Source organism: Cyanistes caeruleus, chromosome 11 (genome assembly GCF_971803275.1).
Source record: "Cyanistes caeruleus chromosome 11, bCyaCae1.hap1.1, whole genome shotgun sequence".
Classification (NCBI taxonomy): Eukaryota; Metazoa; Chordata; class Aves; order Passeriformes; family Paridae; genus Cyanistes; species Cyanistes caeruleus.
Window position 1 is genome coordinate 16,710,571 of NC_141711.1, and position 15,463 is coordinate 16,726,033.

The 15,463-nt window shown below is 45.2% G+C and overlaps 1 protein-coding gene and 1 long non-coding RNA gene across 19 annotated transcripts in view; one reads left to right on the forward strand and one right to left on the reverse strand.

Annotated features, from left to right (window-relative positions):
• Positions 1 to 15,463, forward strand: part of RAD54L2 (RAD54 like 2) — an 85,800-nt gene that overhangs the window by 47,783 nt on the left and 22,554 nt on the right. For 2 of the 18 annotated variants that reach the window (XM_086846242.1, XM_086846233.1), the window contains exon 1: positions 10,517 to 11,031. The exons of 12 other annotated variants lie outside the window; for them this stretch is intronic. Coding sequence is in view for 3 of the 6 variants with exons in the window: in XM_086846230.1 (XP_086702356.1) it covers positions 5,522 to 5,555 (34 nt within the window). In the remaining 3 variants the exon portion in view is untranslated. Of the gene's footprint in view, positions 1 to 4,266; positions 5,556 to 10,516; positions 11,032 to 15,463 lie in introns of those variants that run through there. 4 more of the 18 variants (XM_086846230.1, XM_086846238.1, XM_086846241.1 and 1 more) reach the window with 4 other exon arrangements.
• On the reverse strand, positions 6,443 to 10,848 carry LOC147651033 (uncharacterized). The gene is made up of 3 exons (XR_015275049.1): positions 10,763 to 10,848; positions 9,177 to 10,612; positions 6,443 to 7,281 (listed from the first exon to the last, which is right to left on the reverse strand). It is a non-coding gene; the product is annotated as an uncharacterized LOC147651033 (long non-coding RNA).

A 15,463-nucleotide genomic window follows, 5' to 3' on the forward strand; every position in this document is an offset into this window, starting at 1 on the left:
CCGAAGTGAAAATCCTCTGGTTTACATTTTAAGGCAGCACCCCCTTTTATGTTCAAATGTACTAGGTGAAACACTTCTTTGATTTTCATCTGAGGTTAAAACCATGCAAAGGGTCCTTAATTTCATTACCCCCTAATTTATGTGGCATTGTGCTGGTTTTAATGACTGGTTAAATAAAATGTGCACGGAGCTATATGTTATAGAAGTGTAATACTAAATAATGAAAGTGTGGAAGGAGGTGAGGAACTGTTTTAATTAAATTAAAAGTATTCTTCAGATTTTAAAACACAATATCACATCACAGTTATTTCCTTTATTTATTTTTTTAACTTCTTGCTTAGGCTTTAAAGAAACTGCAAAACTGAACTTTTAGAAGTGTCTGGTTCATTGTTTGGATCAAAGTATTTTCTGTTAACAATATTTTGTACTGCAGATGTTTAAAATGTGTTGTTCACATTTTCTTCAATATGTAGTTCACTGACTCAGCCTCAAAAAAACTCTAAGTAGGAGTCAGAGGACTTTATTTTCACTTGCAAATATGCAAATAGGAATGAGACAGGAGAAAGCTACAAGATAAAATCTTTTTGGGCTAGGTGAACAGAAACTTCTAGCTTAAATCTCTGTCAAAACAAATTTTGCAATTAAAACATCTGCAGGTAATCTTTGTCTATGTAAAGTTTTTAAATACTTGAACTGTTAGAAGCAATTTTAAAGTGGTACTTTTGTGTACTCAGCTTGTGATTTGTGTCAAATTTGCGCATAGCTGAAAATGAATGGAATGAAAGCTGTACCAAAAAGCTCTTCAGTGATGCACAAATACATTGTGTCATCTACAGCAGCAGAGAAATTGAGCAAGTTACAGGAAGGGAGGAATCAGTTTATTGAATGTAACTGGGATTGTAACTCAATGGATTTAATTTTTATTAAATGATTATAAATATCTATGGTATATATTCTTTGACTGTAAATCATTATATTGGCTAGTAACAGCTTGTTTTCTTTGGTACATTTAAACAACCTTTGAAAGCTTTGGAATCTCAAGCAGTGTGTTTTGCCACAGTGCCAGTGTGAAAAGCATTTGCAAGAGGCACTTCATTGTGTCACTTCCTGTATTTTGTGCAATTAGATTTTGTTACATTATGTACAACTTCCCAACCTCCCCCCACTTATGATTTAGATGAATTTGGGAAAGAAAATAAACGAAGATTTATATTAATAAAATAAAATGAGAAAAAAACAGATTTATCAAAATTCATGCCTTATGGTTCAGTCTAAAGCTCACTGAAGTCAGTGGAAAAACTCCTCTGGTTTTCCAGGGTTGGTTTAGATCTTATTAAAAAAAAAATAAATTATTTGCAGTGCAGTGTTTGTTTAAAAAGCAAATGATTCTCAAAGCCCAGCAATACTAAGTTGCCAACACAGGGTGTTGTGGAGTCCAAGTGTGATTCTGTCTGAACTGTTCTGGGTGGATAAACAACACCTTATACCATGTCCAACTCAAACCTGGTATTCTTGTGTTTTCTGTGTTGCTAAAACAACATGGAAACTAGGGCAGGGAAAGTGGCCTTAATGATACGTGTATGTGCTACTAGCAGGTGCTAATCAAGAGTGAAATGTGGCTGTCAAGCCTAGTTCACTTTCAGTAACTTAAAATTTGGGTTAGTAGGCAGCTTCCCTCTACAGTGGAGGTCAGTGGGGTGTGCAGAAGGAGCTGGTGGATGTGGAGCATGGCTGGGGGAAAGCTGTGGGCTGGGGAAGGGACTGTGCAGCCAGTGTGGAGCAGCTGAAGGTGGGCAAGGAAGGTCTCTTCTGCTTTATGGGGTGGTGATGAGGATGAACAGCCTGGACAGAAGGGAACAACCCCAGCTTGCAGGGACCAAGAGCAGGGTGGTACATCTTGATCCAGTGCTTCTCTCTCATGCTATCCTCACTGAGCATGAGCATCCTCAGATCACTCTTGAGAAGGCATGGAGCTGCTCAGCCTGAGGAGCAGGGGTTGGGAGGTTCAAGGTGGACAGCAGTTATGGGGCTAGGGAAGGAGCTACTCCACCTTGAAGGAAATGCATGTTTTGGGACGTTTTGTTGAAATATTTCTTAGTTTAACTGACTTCAGTTTGATAATGTTCTTTGCTATATGGAGGAACTAGTCCTGATATACTTTACGGTCAAGTTTCTTGTCTGTATATGTCTGTAGGTTAGGTATGAGTTCTAATGCTCGTGAAATTGCAGTGTTCAGGGATGCTGACATTGCTGCTGGAAGCACTTGTCAGCCAAATAAAAAACATATTCTGAAGGACTCCTGTCTTAATATTCTATGAAAATACAAACTTCATAGTGTTGTTTGGGGTTTTTTTAACAGGTAATCGTCTAAGTTTTTAGCAAGGGAATCTCTCAGGTTACAAAAGTTTTTTGAGAAGCCTTTTGTGATGTATAGCACAGTTTGTACGCTTGCAAAGAGCTTGTGGTTTGAGATGAGGAAGGTGAGGTGTGACAGGTGGGTAAGATTTCAGACCCTAGGCAGGGAGAACATTGTTCCTTACTGGTAAGACTGGCCTCATGGAAAAGCTATTCAGTAAATGGACTTACCTATAACAAGATTACCTTCCATGAGGAGATAATTTTATAAACTGACTGTTTCAGGCAGATCTAATTCTTGGTTGTGTGAATATGTATTTATTCTGGCTAACAGTGGTAGCCTCACCAGCAGGCTGTTGTGAGTAGGAAAGCTAGAAAAATTCCTTTTCCATTTTGCACACTGAGGTGAAGAAGGGAATTCCTTTTTTATTGCTGTGTGCAGAAGACAGGTATAGGTTTCCTGTTTCCCCAGTGTATTGAATTTCCATTTTTCTCATGCTTGACTGCTGTAATATGGATGTGTTGTGGTTTAACCCCAGCTGGCAGCTCAGCCCCACACAGCCACTCACTATCCCCTAGTGGGATGGAGGAGAGAATTGGAAGGGTGAAAGTGACGAAGCTTGTGGGTTGGGATAAAGATAGTTTTACAGCAAAGCAGAAGAAGGAATTCATTAACTCCTTCCCATGGGCAGGCAAGTGTTCAGCCATCCCCAAGAAAGCAGGGCTCCATCACAGTAACATTGACTTGGGAAGACAAACACCATCACTCCGGACATGCCCCCTCTCCTCCTCCTCCTCCTTTCTCCAGCTCTATATGCTGAGCATGACACCATATGGTCTGGGGTATCCCTGGGGCCACTTGGGGTCAGCTGTCCCAGCTGTGTCCCCTCCTAACTCCTTGTGCACCCCAGCTTCCTCACTGGTGGGGCAGTGTCAGAAGCAGAAAAGGCCTTGAACTCTGTGTTAACCCTGCTCACCAACAGCAAAAACATCTCTATTATCAACACTATTTCCAACACAAATCCAAAACACAGCCCCATACTAGCTGCTATGAAAAAAAATTAACTCTCTCCCAGCCAAAGCCAGCACTGCATGCTTTGCAAATACCCAGTTGTATTTACCCAGTATTTGTTTTTAAATCTTGCTTTCCAGTTTCAAAAATCTGTTAGGTCAGATGCTGAGGTCATGTTTGCTTATTTATTCCAACCCTACAAAGTCCTTATAAGGCTTGTTACAAGATCCTTGGCTCTGCACTTTTTTAATATATTTGTCCCTCTTTTCCCCCCATGATAAACATTGTGTGCCAGCCAGGCTGTTTGAATCTGTGACATAGGTGAAAGGCTGTCTTGTTACTCAGTGTCTTAATTGTAGTAGAGTTCATTTTTTAATTTTTTATTTGTAAAATTTATATAGCTCTAATTATGAAAAGGCATCTTGGGTTTGTTTCAAAGTTGTGATGTACCCTGAAGCACTGAGGGTGTTTTGATGGCGGCAAGTATTCACAGTTCCTTGCTACCCTCCCAAATAAAAGGTCAAATAAAAATGGCTAAAATGGCTGGAGTCACACAAAGAAAGAGGAACTGGGCTCTGCCCTGGCTGTGCTTGCAGACCTTTAGATCAGCTTTTGCTGTTGTGAGTGCAGCTCATTGTCCTGGACTCCTGCAGGTTTGTGCGAGGGCTGTTCGGACACCACCTGCTTTGCATTTCTTGTGCATGTCCTGCCTTTCCCAGCGCTCCCTCACCAGCTGTTTCAATAAACAGCTGACTTAGTTACATGGACAAATGCTCACTACCAGTGAGCTAATTTCATTACATGTCTCTCAGCCCAGGTTTGCTGTTTATTACTGGCATTAGCTATGCCTGTGAGGGGAATTGGGCATGGATAAAGTCTCTGTAACACTGAAGAAGGTTAGGCAGGCTGGATAGCCTTTAGGGGTTCAACCACAGCTTTAAAGGACTTATTCTGTACTTACTTATTCTCTCTTGTGCCTGTCCTGATGCAGGTGAATGACTGGGACAAAGGCTTACTTAAAGTAATCTTCCAGTCCACAAATTCTGACAAGTTCTTTCCTGAAAACTGAGAAACTTGTAGTGGTCTACAAGCTGCTGATTTAACCAAGCAAACAGGATGCTCTTTCACCTGTTATTGTGCAAACAGGTTACCAGCTCCATCAAATTGCTCAAGTTTCAGTCTGAGTTGTCCAAGTTTCTTGCAAATTAGCAGGCACCATGCAAATAGCTCATAAAATCACAATTGTGTTCAAAGCCAGAAAGGCTGTACTCCTTTCTGTATCTCCTTCCCACCCACTTTTCCTTACGTGCTCTGAAGCTGGGAAGCAGAGTTAGGGTCCTGCGTGTCCCCTGCTCTGAACGTCCTGTTGTCTGTTGGGATTCCCCTTGCACGGGGCCCCACCGGAGCCTGAACGGTTATGTAAGGATTTTTATTTTATTCTCAGTCTTGGTCTCTGCCACTAGTTGAACTGGATCACAGGCTGAGTGAATGGGATCTGATCCGTACAGCATGCAGCTCTGCTGCTCCAGAGGAGAGAGACCTCCCCCGTACACACCCACTCAGCCTCCCTGCTCCTCTTCTCTCTTCTAAAACTCTTTTCCTCAGCATAACTGAGGTTGCTCCTGGGAAGCCAAACCATCCCGGCAGCACAGCTCCAGGCATCGGTCCCCAGTGGAGCAGCAGCTACCTCGGGCAGGGCTGTGTTGTTTGACTCTCCAAGCAGGGGAGGAGATAGTGACAATTTTTATTTAGGCTGAACACGAGGCATATTTAACTAGTTATATAACAGTGACCCTGGTCCGTCTCGGCTGGGTGCAGGGAGGATATATACGTACTGCTTCTCGTCACACCAGCTGGGTGGATTCAAGCACTAGGAGCTATTTACCAAAGTTATTTTCAGAAACTTTAAGAGCAGGTTTCCCTGCCTGTACCCTGGACTGTTTTATCAGGAGTCTTTTCCCGCCTGCGAACTGAACAGCCAGTGAGAGTGGATTTAGTGCTCGCTGGGCTGTGGGAAGAGATAAAGAGTTGTCAGGAGTGACTGGAAACTTTTGTCCTGAAGACCCTGAGACAAGAATAGCAGAAGAGCTGAGAGTGTGCAGCCACGTTGAGCAAGTGTGCAGGGAGAGGGCTCGCCTCGGTGCACTGAGCAGCATGCTACTCTTGGATGAGTCTCAGCAGTTTCCAGGTAGGACACAGGTGGGGAATTTTGAGGGTTGATTTTTCTTTCTTTTTCTCCTTTGTTTTCTTTTCCCTCTTGCTTTCCTCTTACAGGCCATTCATTTTCCCACCCCTGGGCTGGAGCACCCCGCTCACTAGCTAGTAAAAGGCATCAGGAACCAAGGCTCTTCTGTAGGTCCCAGATTTTATTGTGCTCCCTACCAGGCAGGAATGGAAAAGGTTGAGATTTAGAGCCTTGCAGTGCCTGTTGGCGTGATGGAGGGGACATGAAAAGGAAGCTCATTCTTCCTTTGTGACTGTAATTCTGAAGTCTTTGGTGATGTGACATTCTGGGTCTGGCTGTTATTGTTTCTGCTGCTGTTGTGTTATAATGCTGCAAAAGTTATTTTTTCCAAGAGAGGAGGCAGTTGTTACTAGCAGCATTGTTTTATATTCACTGTCCTCTCCCCCACCCCCTTTGACTTTGGGTGTATACTTTCCCTGTAACATCCTACTTGATAAGAGTTGCAAGAGCTTCTTTTGTCAGTGAAATACTTGGTGACTTGATGTCCTGGCGACAATCTGAGCACCAGGCAGAGCTGTTGGTGCTTGCTCCAGATCCCCTAATTAGTGCCTAAGAGACTAAAAGCTTCCCCCCCTATCAAATGGAAGATGCTGGTGAAATCCTAACAGGAGTTTACAGTTTGGGGATAGCTGGCACTTAATTTGTTTGCTGGTGGGAAGATGTATGTTGGTTTGTGCAGATCTGAAGAACTTTCTAAATTTGTAATTTAACTTCTTACTTTGAGGTGAGGTACTTTGTGATGTCAAGCTTCCTGCACCTTGTTCATGTGGCAAGTACCTCCCAAGACATGCTATAAACCTAACAGACTGATCAAATATGGTCCCCAGGAGTTCCAACTGTGGAATTCTGGTTTATTACAGAAGTGCAGTGTGGTTGTCATGAGTTTTTACAGAAATAAGACATGCAATATTTGTAATCCATTAGTGGGAAGGGGAGTTCTAGAAAAAGAAATCCATCTTATTTTTCTGGTTGTGGTGGCAGGACAAAGAAGCTAATTCTGGGAGAGTGTGAACTGAGTAAAAAAAGGAATTACAATAGAAAATGAGTTTGGATAAATGAGGAATCTGGGTGATGATACAAGTGGCTTATGTAACTTAGTCTAGATAATAGGTATAAAAAGAGAAGACAGGGAGAGAAAGATGCTTTTGGAAATGAGACTGTAGGTCATAGACAGAGTGAGAATACAAGGTTAGAGGCCTTTCAAAAATTTGGGGTGGAAAGGTATTTGTACAAAAGTAAGAGAGCAAAAGTGCAAATTAACTCCTCTTTGTACTTGTCAACTTGTAAAGTCTGGGATAAGGTTTGTCACAGTCTCTACCAAAGTCTCTAGCAGGAAAAAATTAGCTCTCTTTCAGGAAGCTTTTTTAACTGATCTAATGAGGTTCTGTTCTGGCTGGTAGATCCAGGAGTGTCTCCATCACACTTCTGCACAACCTTTCTGTCCCAAGAGAGATGATAAACTGCACAAGGTCACTGAGTGAGTCTGTGCAGAACTTACACATTGTGCGCTTCCCTGGTTTTGTGCTTCAACCACTGAGCAATGTTTTTTTTCCTCTCTGGTTTATATGGGTTTTCCTCAGTCCAGGTGCCTTCAAAGGTGGAGTCTTCAAAGTAGCAAGTTCCTGTACATGCAGTGCTGTGATACCTTTTTGTTATTTTAAAAATATTTCTGAAAAATTAGAGCAGATTTTAATTATTTTATGGTTGCACCCACCAGCTAGTAAATCAAGGTTTGTTGCAGCACACTACCTATCCCCCTGTTGTCCTGTGAGAAAAATGTCTTTTATGTAAAGATCCCTGTTTTCTCCTGATATACACATATATTTATTTTTTGACCATAGAGGTAATTGTCATTTTAGCAACCTTAGGAAGGAACCAGGTGCCTGTTTCTTTTCCAGGCTGTAATGTGCTTAGATTTTAGGGTGTTGTGTATTTGGGGGGGGGGGGGGGGGGGGGAGGTAGGGGGTGGTCCTTGTGACATTGTGAGTTCAATTTGCGTGAGTCTGATTGCCACAAACAACTTTGCAGCCTTTTGTCAAACTCCTTTAGCAGCCACCAGTATTTTGGAAAGGAAAACTAGAAACAGATCGTTCTTTCAGCGATGGTGTTTCATCCTGGTCTTATTAACTTTCTCCAGTGCTCTCGGTCACTTTTCTGGCTGCAGTTGATGGGAGAAGTGCCAGTGGAATGCGGTGGCACACAGGCTCAAACTCAACCATTTGAATTTTTCTCCCAAGTGATGCCTCCCTCATTAAACAGAGTCCTTAAAAATTCCTCTGAAATTACTTTAGACACTGAGGCAGAAAAAGGGAATGTAGCTGAAGTTCTGTGCTTTGTTACAGTTCTAAAAAAAATCCAAAAATGTGTTTTGTTTTTTTCAAGTAGGAAATTATATTTAAGGAGAAGGAGAATTGTTGATTAGAGCTCAGGGAGCCAATAACTTGAGTTACTCAGCACTGATGCCTACCTGATTGCTTTGATTTAGTTTCCTCCTCTGCACAATGGACAGGAGGGTTACTGTGAGGAGCTCATCATGCCCATGAACTCCTTTGACACTGATTAGGGTACAAATGACACTATTATAATTTTGAAATCACTCCTCTCTTATACCACTGCCATCAGGACTCGTGCTGGAGGATGCCTTGTGCTGGGATTATTTCCCATGCTGCTCTTTTAAATTAGGAATGCGTGTCACCTGTCTGCTCCCTGTCCTTGTTAGCAGGTTCTGAGCAAAGCTATGGTGAGAGCTTGAGGCAGAGTTTAAAGTTCAGCGGGTTCTTGTTTGTTTGCCATTTTAGTGGCCTTGGAAGTGTGTGGCAGCAATAATCCCTTCTTTATTATTTCTCATTGCTCTGAGGGTATGCTGGTATAAAGCTACAACTCCCAGCTACCTAGTGTAAATTAATGCTTATGTAATCATTGCATAATGCAGAATGCTTGTTCCCCTACTCGTCCTCTTTTCTTAGTCCCTGAAATTTATCCCTAGAAGAGTCATGGTAGAAGCCAGCTGGATTCACTGTGCTCGGAATGTGTCAAGCCCCCATATGCATCTATTTTCTGAAGTTGGAAAGGGGAAATTTATCTTTGTTACCTAAATCAATATTTAGCCACCTCAATAAACTAGATCATGTTTCTCTTTTTTTAAAAAAGCTTTGAACTGTTGTGAAAATAAATAAGGTTAAATCCGGTTACTTGTGGTTTAGATCCCCATGGTAATTTTCGTAATCTGGCTGACAAAACTCTATTCTGGGTTACTAGTTAACTGGGATAACCAGAAAGGGGAGGTTTCGGTTCCCTCCTGCGCACAGCTTGTTGAAAACTTCCCAGCACTCAGCCTGAAACACTTCCTGACTCCAGAGCAGAGCAGTAGCTTTATGTAACTCACTGCTCTCGCACACCCCTGGCTAAAGGACCAATGTGACTGATCCCCACTTCCCTTGCTAACTTAGTGGGTACCTTTCTTGTCTCTGTTTCTGTCCTCACTAAAGCCCACAGTGTCTGTGCAAGAGGGAACAGTTTAGGTTTGAGGATTTTCCATCGGGAAAAGTAGTTTTGATTACACACCTAGAAGAGGGATGGCAGGTAGCAGTGTTCTGTATTCTCTCCAGGTGTTGCTGTCTCAAAGTGCTGTGAAAATGTTTGATTTGAAATTTCACAGTCCTCTTTTGAGTATATTGGAGCTGGAAATGGATAAAGGATTGCCCACTGCTCCAAAGCAACCGTGAGCTTGTGGTGCCTGCGAAAGGGACAACCTGATGGGCACCTCACCTGGGCTGCATTTGTGGATTTGTGCAGGGATGGGAGGAGATCCTGGAGGGGCTGGGTGCCAGAGCAGGTACCTGCCACACTCCCATGGCAATGGGGCGCCAGTGGCTGTGAGCCTGTGCCATACAACAGTTATATAAGTGCTCTTTGGTGTTTATGTAACCCGGGTCTCAGCGTCCGCAGCATTGAGGCCCAGCCAGAACAAGATCTCTTGGGTATTTGGGGCCTGGTTCTGCTTGCATAATCCCACGGTTAGAAGATATATTGCCTGTCACCAAAGTTGGCTGTTTGATATTCCAGTTTGCCTCTCAGCACTTCTTGGCCGCTTCCTTGCCCTTTGGTTTCTGGGTGGTATATTCCTTGCTCCTGCCCTTCAATTCTGCTGTCTTTTGTTCCTGAAGGATTCCTTCAGGCCAGGAAAGGAGTTTTATTCTGCACCATAACCTCATCACCGAATGGTATGCTGAAAGATGTCTGAAGGAAAAAAGAAGGGAAGTGCTGCTTTGTAATTTATCTTTCAAAGTTTTCCATGGATTTGGGCTTACTTCTTGCCAAAGGAGACTGGAGATGGGTTTGACTTGTGTATGCTCATGGTCTGGCTCCCTCCTCATGCTCTGGCCCACAGAGTCAGAGCTGGTGGCTTTTTCTTTAGAGCTCATCTCCTCCCTCCATCCTCTGGTCCTGCACTGGGGACAAAGGCAGCCAGCCATCCCGCACCATCAATCTGCAGATTTCACGTAGGTGTCTCGAACCCACAGCGAGTGATCGCTTTACTGATACTTAGAGAAATGAAAAACACGTTACTCAGACTTCAAGCAGCGCTCTTTGTTATACCAACATGACAGACTCTGTGTCTGGTTACAGTGACAGGTATGAACGACAGACCTGGGGTGGTTAACTCCTTGATAAATCAGCAACGGGAATGAAGATGTACGTGTTTTTTGACAGTTCAGGAAGCTTCCCCTGGGATGAGGCTCGGCCCGAAAGACGCCCTTGTGCCTGGCAGTACGGTGGCTGTGACTCAGCAGGACAGCGGGCATCGCAGCCGGCAGCAGAGCTGGGGCGAGAGCGGAGCGGGGGTCGGTCACTGCCGGGCTCAGCGGGCTGCGTTCCGCTGGAGCCGCCCGGGGACAGCCCGGCCCGGGGCCCGGGGCTGTCGGGCCAGCGCCTCACGGCCTGGCTGTCCGCTTGCCCAGGGCGCAGTGCCTGGCCTGGGAGCTCCCACAGCCGGGGTCCTGTGTGGACAAGCGGACAAAAGGCTGGTCCCGGCTGTCGTACCGGCAGCAGTGGCAGCTGCTGGTGACCGGAGAGGGCCGAGGGGCGGCCGGGCGCGGGTGCCGCGGCGGGCGCGGGGGGGCAGGTGTGCCGGGTTATATAATACTTACATAATTAGGGCTTTGTTAAGCGCTGGTGGCTGGGAGGGGCGTCCTGCCGTCGAAGACTGAGCCCGATTATTTTCCGAGGAGAACAAAGTCTTGTTGCTAATTAGCTGCCCTGCCAGCGGCTGCCGCGGAGAGCCCCGAGTTCCCGGAGGGGCCGCGGCCTGCTCTGTCCCGCTCCCACCCCCTCTGAGGTGGCTTTCCCAGGGCTTTGGGTGGAAGCAACCAGGTGTTGGTGTGTGCCGTCTTTGTGCCTCTCCTGGGTGTTGCAACAGGTAAAGCCTGGAGGAAGGGAATCTGAACTTTTCCCTTTCTTTAACCTACAGTGTACTTGAGGGGTTTCACAAGGAATTTCCTGCCTCCAGCCCAGCGCTGTGGTGCTGAAGTGTTTCCACACAATGCCACCTCTGTGAGAGGTGCTTCTGTGCAGACACCACTTCTCCCTTCTTGCATGACATCCACTAACAGCTGCGCCAGTTGCATACAAAGAATATTTTGAAAATATTTCATTTATATTGCACAGCTGAATGCAGGATGAGCCAGAAGACTCTGGCTGTTGCCAGCGTCCGAGTTGATTGCTGTACTACTGGAGTTAGAGAACCACTGTTCTTTGTGAGCCAGGTACAGTTGCACTCTGGCATCACCTATCCACCACTCCAGCTCCCAGCACGCTGGAGAAACATCACATAACCCCACAGAGCATCTGCCAGGCTGGCAGAGCCTTTGTAGTTGGGCTTGCTCTGCAGAGTTGCTCCTCCAGCCTTTGGCACTCCAGTTGTAGTTCAGTGTGTCAGGGACTGAGTTGTAGCTGGAGCTGTGCAATTAGACTTCCTTGTGCCATCCCTCAGTGCTCCTCCCATTCCTGCTTTGACAGCTCAGTACCGGCTGTAGTAGCACTAGCTAGTATTAGCTAGTATCTGAGAGGCTTTTGCCCACAAACTGCATAGAAGTTCCCAGAAGGCCTGCAATAATATTTAACTGCTCTTTGTTCTATGTGCAGGACAAAAGAAAGCTCCCAAAGTAAGAATTAACTGCTCTCTGCTCTGCACACAACTATCTTCCTCACCATGCATGCACATCCCTGTCCTTAGGATAGGAAATAATGCCCAAAGACTCAGCAAAATTGTCCTGTTTGGTATCCTGAGTTTCCATAGTGAAATTATTTTAGAAATAAACAAGTGTCTGGTTTTCAGTGCTGTGTCTTTCCTGGAGGCACTAGAGTTACACTGCAATGAAACTGGTCTCCCAGGAAGAGGTGTACATAGCTCTAGCTAGCCCTGTTAGCTGGCTAGTAACTGAGCAGGCAAGGAAATCAACAACCTACACAGTAGTTTGTCCACTGTTCTCTTGGATCTTCTTATGCAGCAACCTCAGGTAGGAGACCCTCAGATCTTTTGAATGGGAATTTTCTGTACACCTAAGAGTGCTGACTGTTGCTAGAGCCAAACTGGGGATGCACAGACGCTTGGACTTACTGAGGTGTACCTTGGAGTATGGAGACTGGCTGTAACACTGTTTTTCACTTACCTTAGTGTCAGAAGACTGTTAGTTACACAAATGTTACACCTCAAAACAACCTGCTGCTTCATGACACTTTGCAGCAACCTGATCCATTTTGCAGAGCAAGCTGTGTTGAGAGCAATTCATTACTGAATCAATGATCTAGAGAATATTCTCCAACCTGAATCCTGTGCTGTTGTAACAGAAGTTTGAGAAGGAGGTGATGAGGTGAGTTTGGCTGCAATAGGAGGTGCCTGACTGCGGGACAGATCTTTTGCTGTGTTACACATCATGAGTCACAGCTGTGTGCAATGTTTAGGGACAGCTCTGGCAATCACACCACACAGGGAGCATCTGAAGCAGCGTTACACAGCAGTCACGACTCTCTTTCCTACAGAGTCTTCTAAACTGTAATACCGTGACACGCAAGTTTGGGTCGAGAAACCAAACGCCTCCCCCCTATTTGTATGTGCATCTGGGGGTGGTGCTGCAGCTTATTGAGCAAAGAAAACCTGCAACCTCTGGCCTGCAGCACAAACCAGAACTCTGCTGTAACCAGGTCTGTTGGGTTTTGAGAGTGCAGGCACATTTCACACCTCTAAAGTGCATGAGAAAGGATAGTTGTGCCCCTCTTGGTGTTCAGGGTACCTTGCAGGACAGAGTGCCTAGGTGTGTGCAGGTGTCCATAACCACTGGGAACTGTTTAGGGATTTCTCAGAGCTGTTGCCCACCTGAAGGAGCAGTTTCACTGATGCTACCACCACTTCCCTTGGGAAATCCTCTTTGTATATCTGTGAGGACAGCGTAAAAGATGGAACAAAGCTGGTGTGAACCGCCTGATTCTTGATGCCCACTGTGTGGAACCATGGAATGGATTTACACCCTTGCCAACAACCATACCTGATCCATGGCTGTCTTCTGCTGGGCAGACTTGGGCCTGCTTTTTCTGATGTGGCTCATCTTGCTGTGCAGGGCTGTGCTGGCTTGTCACCCCCCAGGCTGGTGGCAATGGGGTGCCAAGCAGGCAATGTGGATAAATGCCCAGGTCTTCCTAGAGTGCACAGCAGCTCCAGCATGATCAGACAGTTGTCAACATGCAAACGTGGCTGATGAATTTTTGTGTTGTGTAAAACACTACTTGTATAACCATGTCAGAGTAGTGTGTTGAGCTCCTGTTACAAAACCATAATTGCATTTCTGTTGTAGATGTAGGTTTGGCAAAATTGGGGCAGGATTATTCCATTGATTACCTGATGGGACCTGTTCAACGAGGCTGTTCCCACACTCCCTCCAACCCAAAGATCAGAGCTGTTCTTATACAAAATAGGTGTTTGTGTGTAGTTATTGTTTCTTAATGTGTTTCTGTCCCAGTGTGGGTCCCATTTACACAGCTTGGAGCTCACTGTATTGGAGAGCAGCCACACGTCTGCAGCGGGGAGCCTCACTTTTCATCTGGGTTGGGTTTAGGCTGTGCACATAATCAGGAGTTTAATACAAAGCAGCAGCAAAACAATTCCTGCTGGTAACTGCCAGCTCATGGCACAGGTGTGGTGGGAGCTGTTGCAAGGTTAGACTTGTGATTTTTTCATTGTGTTAGTTAAACTTTGTGAAGTGCTTTATTCGTGGTGGTGGCAAGGATAGGAGCAGCCTTTGGGAAGCTGGCTGTCCCCTGAATCCCACTGCAGTTGAATCAGTGAGATGTTTGGAGCTGTCGCTAGCGTGGAAGAGCTCTCTTGATGCATATGTGTCAGGAATGTGGGCTGAGGCACAGATTGTGTTCCTCACCTCAGAACTTGTATTGGCAGGACAAACACCAGCCTGAGCAGACACGGCTGTGGCGGATGAGGGCTTGTACTCATTGCAGCACCAAATTCATCAAATTTCGGGCTTCAGGTTCCTGGTCAGATGAGAATTATATTCTAAAAACCCTATGCAGCTGTTTGTAGGTTTCACCAGGGCTCATATTACATATCATTAAGAGGAAAGAAAAGGTAAAATGCAGAAATGGAATGAGTCTGCATAGGGATTATACAACACATCTGGACACATAGAGGAGACATAATAATTTGGGCTCCTGAGCCTTTGGGTTTTGCTATTATCACCCTTGTACTGAAGACACCCTTGCCTGGCACAATGCAGGTGGCAGGGTGGCTGCTGGAGGAGGTGATGTGGGCAATTGCTGGAGTATGGGGAGGGAAGTGCTTCCTCTTCCAAACAGGCATGGCTTTGTGCTCTCTGGTGCCTTGTCAAGGTCCTCCAGGCACAGGGTGAGATGGCAGCAGTGTAACCATGGCAGTGTTTGTCTCCGGTTTAATGACTCATCCCGGAGCATGTGATCACGTGTGCAGCCTCCCTCCTTCCCTTTGCCCTATTTCATCCAATCTTTTGATCTAGTTATATAACCAGGAGTCAAGAGGGGTGGGGGGAAGGAAACAGTGCTGAAGAATTGCAGGTAATGTGACTAAAATGTGTCTGTAGCTCAAATAGCAGAGTTGTTGTCTGGGAAGCCTGAGAAACTGGGTTTATTCCCAGCACAGTTCTCTGTCTGCAAGTGAGCTGATGCTTGATATCTGAGCTTGTAAATCTAAAGAGGCATGGTGGGAGGACAGGGCTCCAAGACCTTGGCTGTGGTAGGAGAACTGCTGTGCTTGTAGCAGTGAACCCCTTTGCCTTTATCTTCATATGCATAACTCTCCTTGCATTCATCATGAGATCTGTTCCATCCTGTAAGCTGTGGACACCTGGTTTGTAAGGCTTGCAGACAGATACTCACAGAAATGTTTGAGCTCCTCTGCTGGTACTGGTCCATGGTGGGCTGAGCTCTGAAGTCCTAAATGTGTTCTGACAAAAACTTGCAGCAAATGCTGGGGTGGGTCTGGATGTCTGGAGAAGAAGTTTGCAAAGTTGGTGCTTTTGAACAAGGTGTGAATCTACTTCTTGTCATCTTAATTTTAAGATGATATGACACCTCTTAAGATGTCTTTAAGATGTGACTTTAAGATGAGATGATACTGGAAAAAAGGTTAATTTAATGGGCATATCAACATGACAGCTGTAGGTGCAATGTGCTGTGCTGAAGCATCCTTCATTTAAGCTCCCAGCATTTTGAGAAGGAATGCTGTCTCCAGATCCCTCAGAGTCACAATGTGATGCTTGTTGGATCTGTATTACTTCATCTGCCACATTCCTCTGCACTGATGTCTTCTT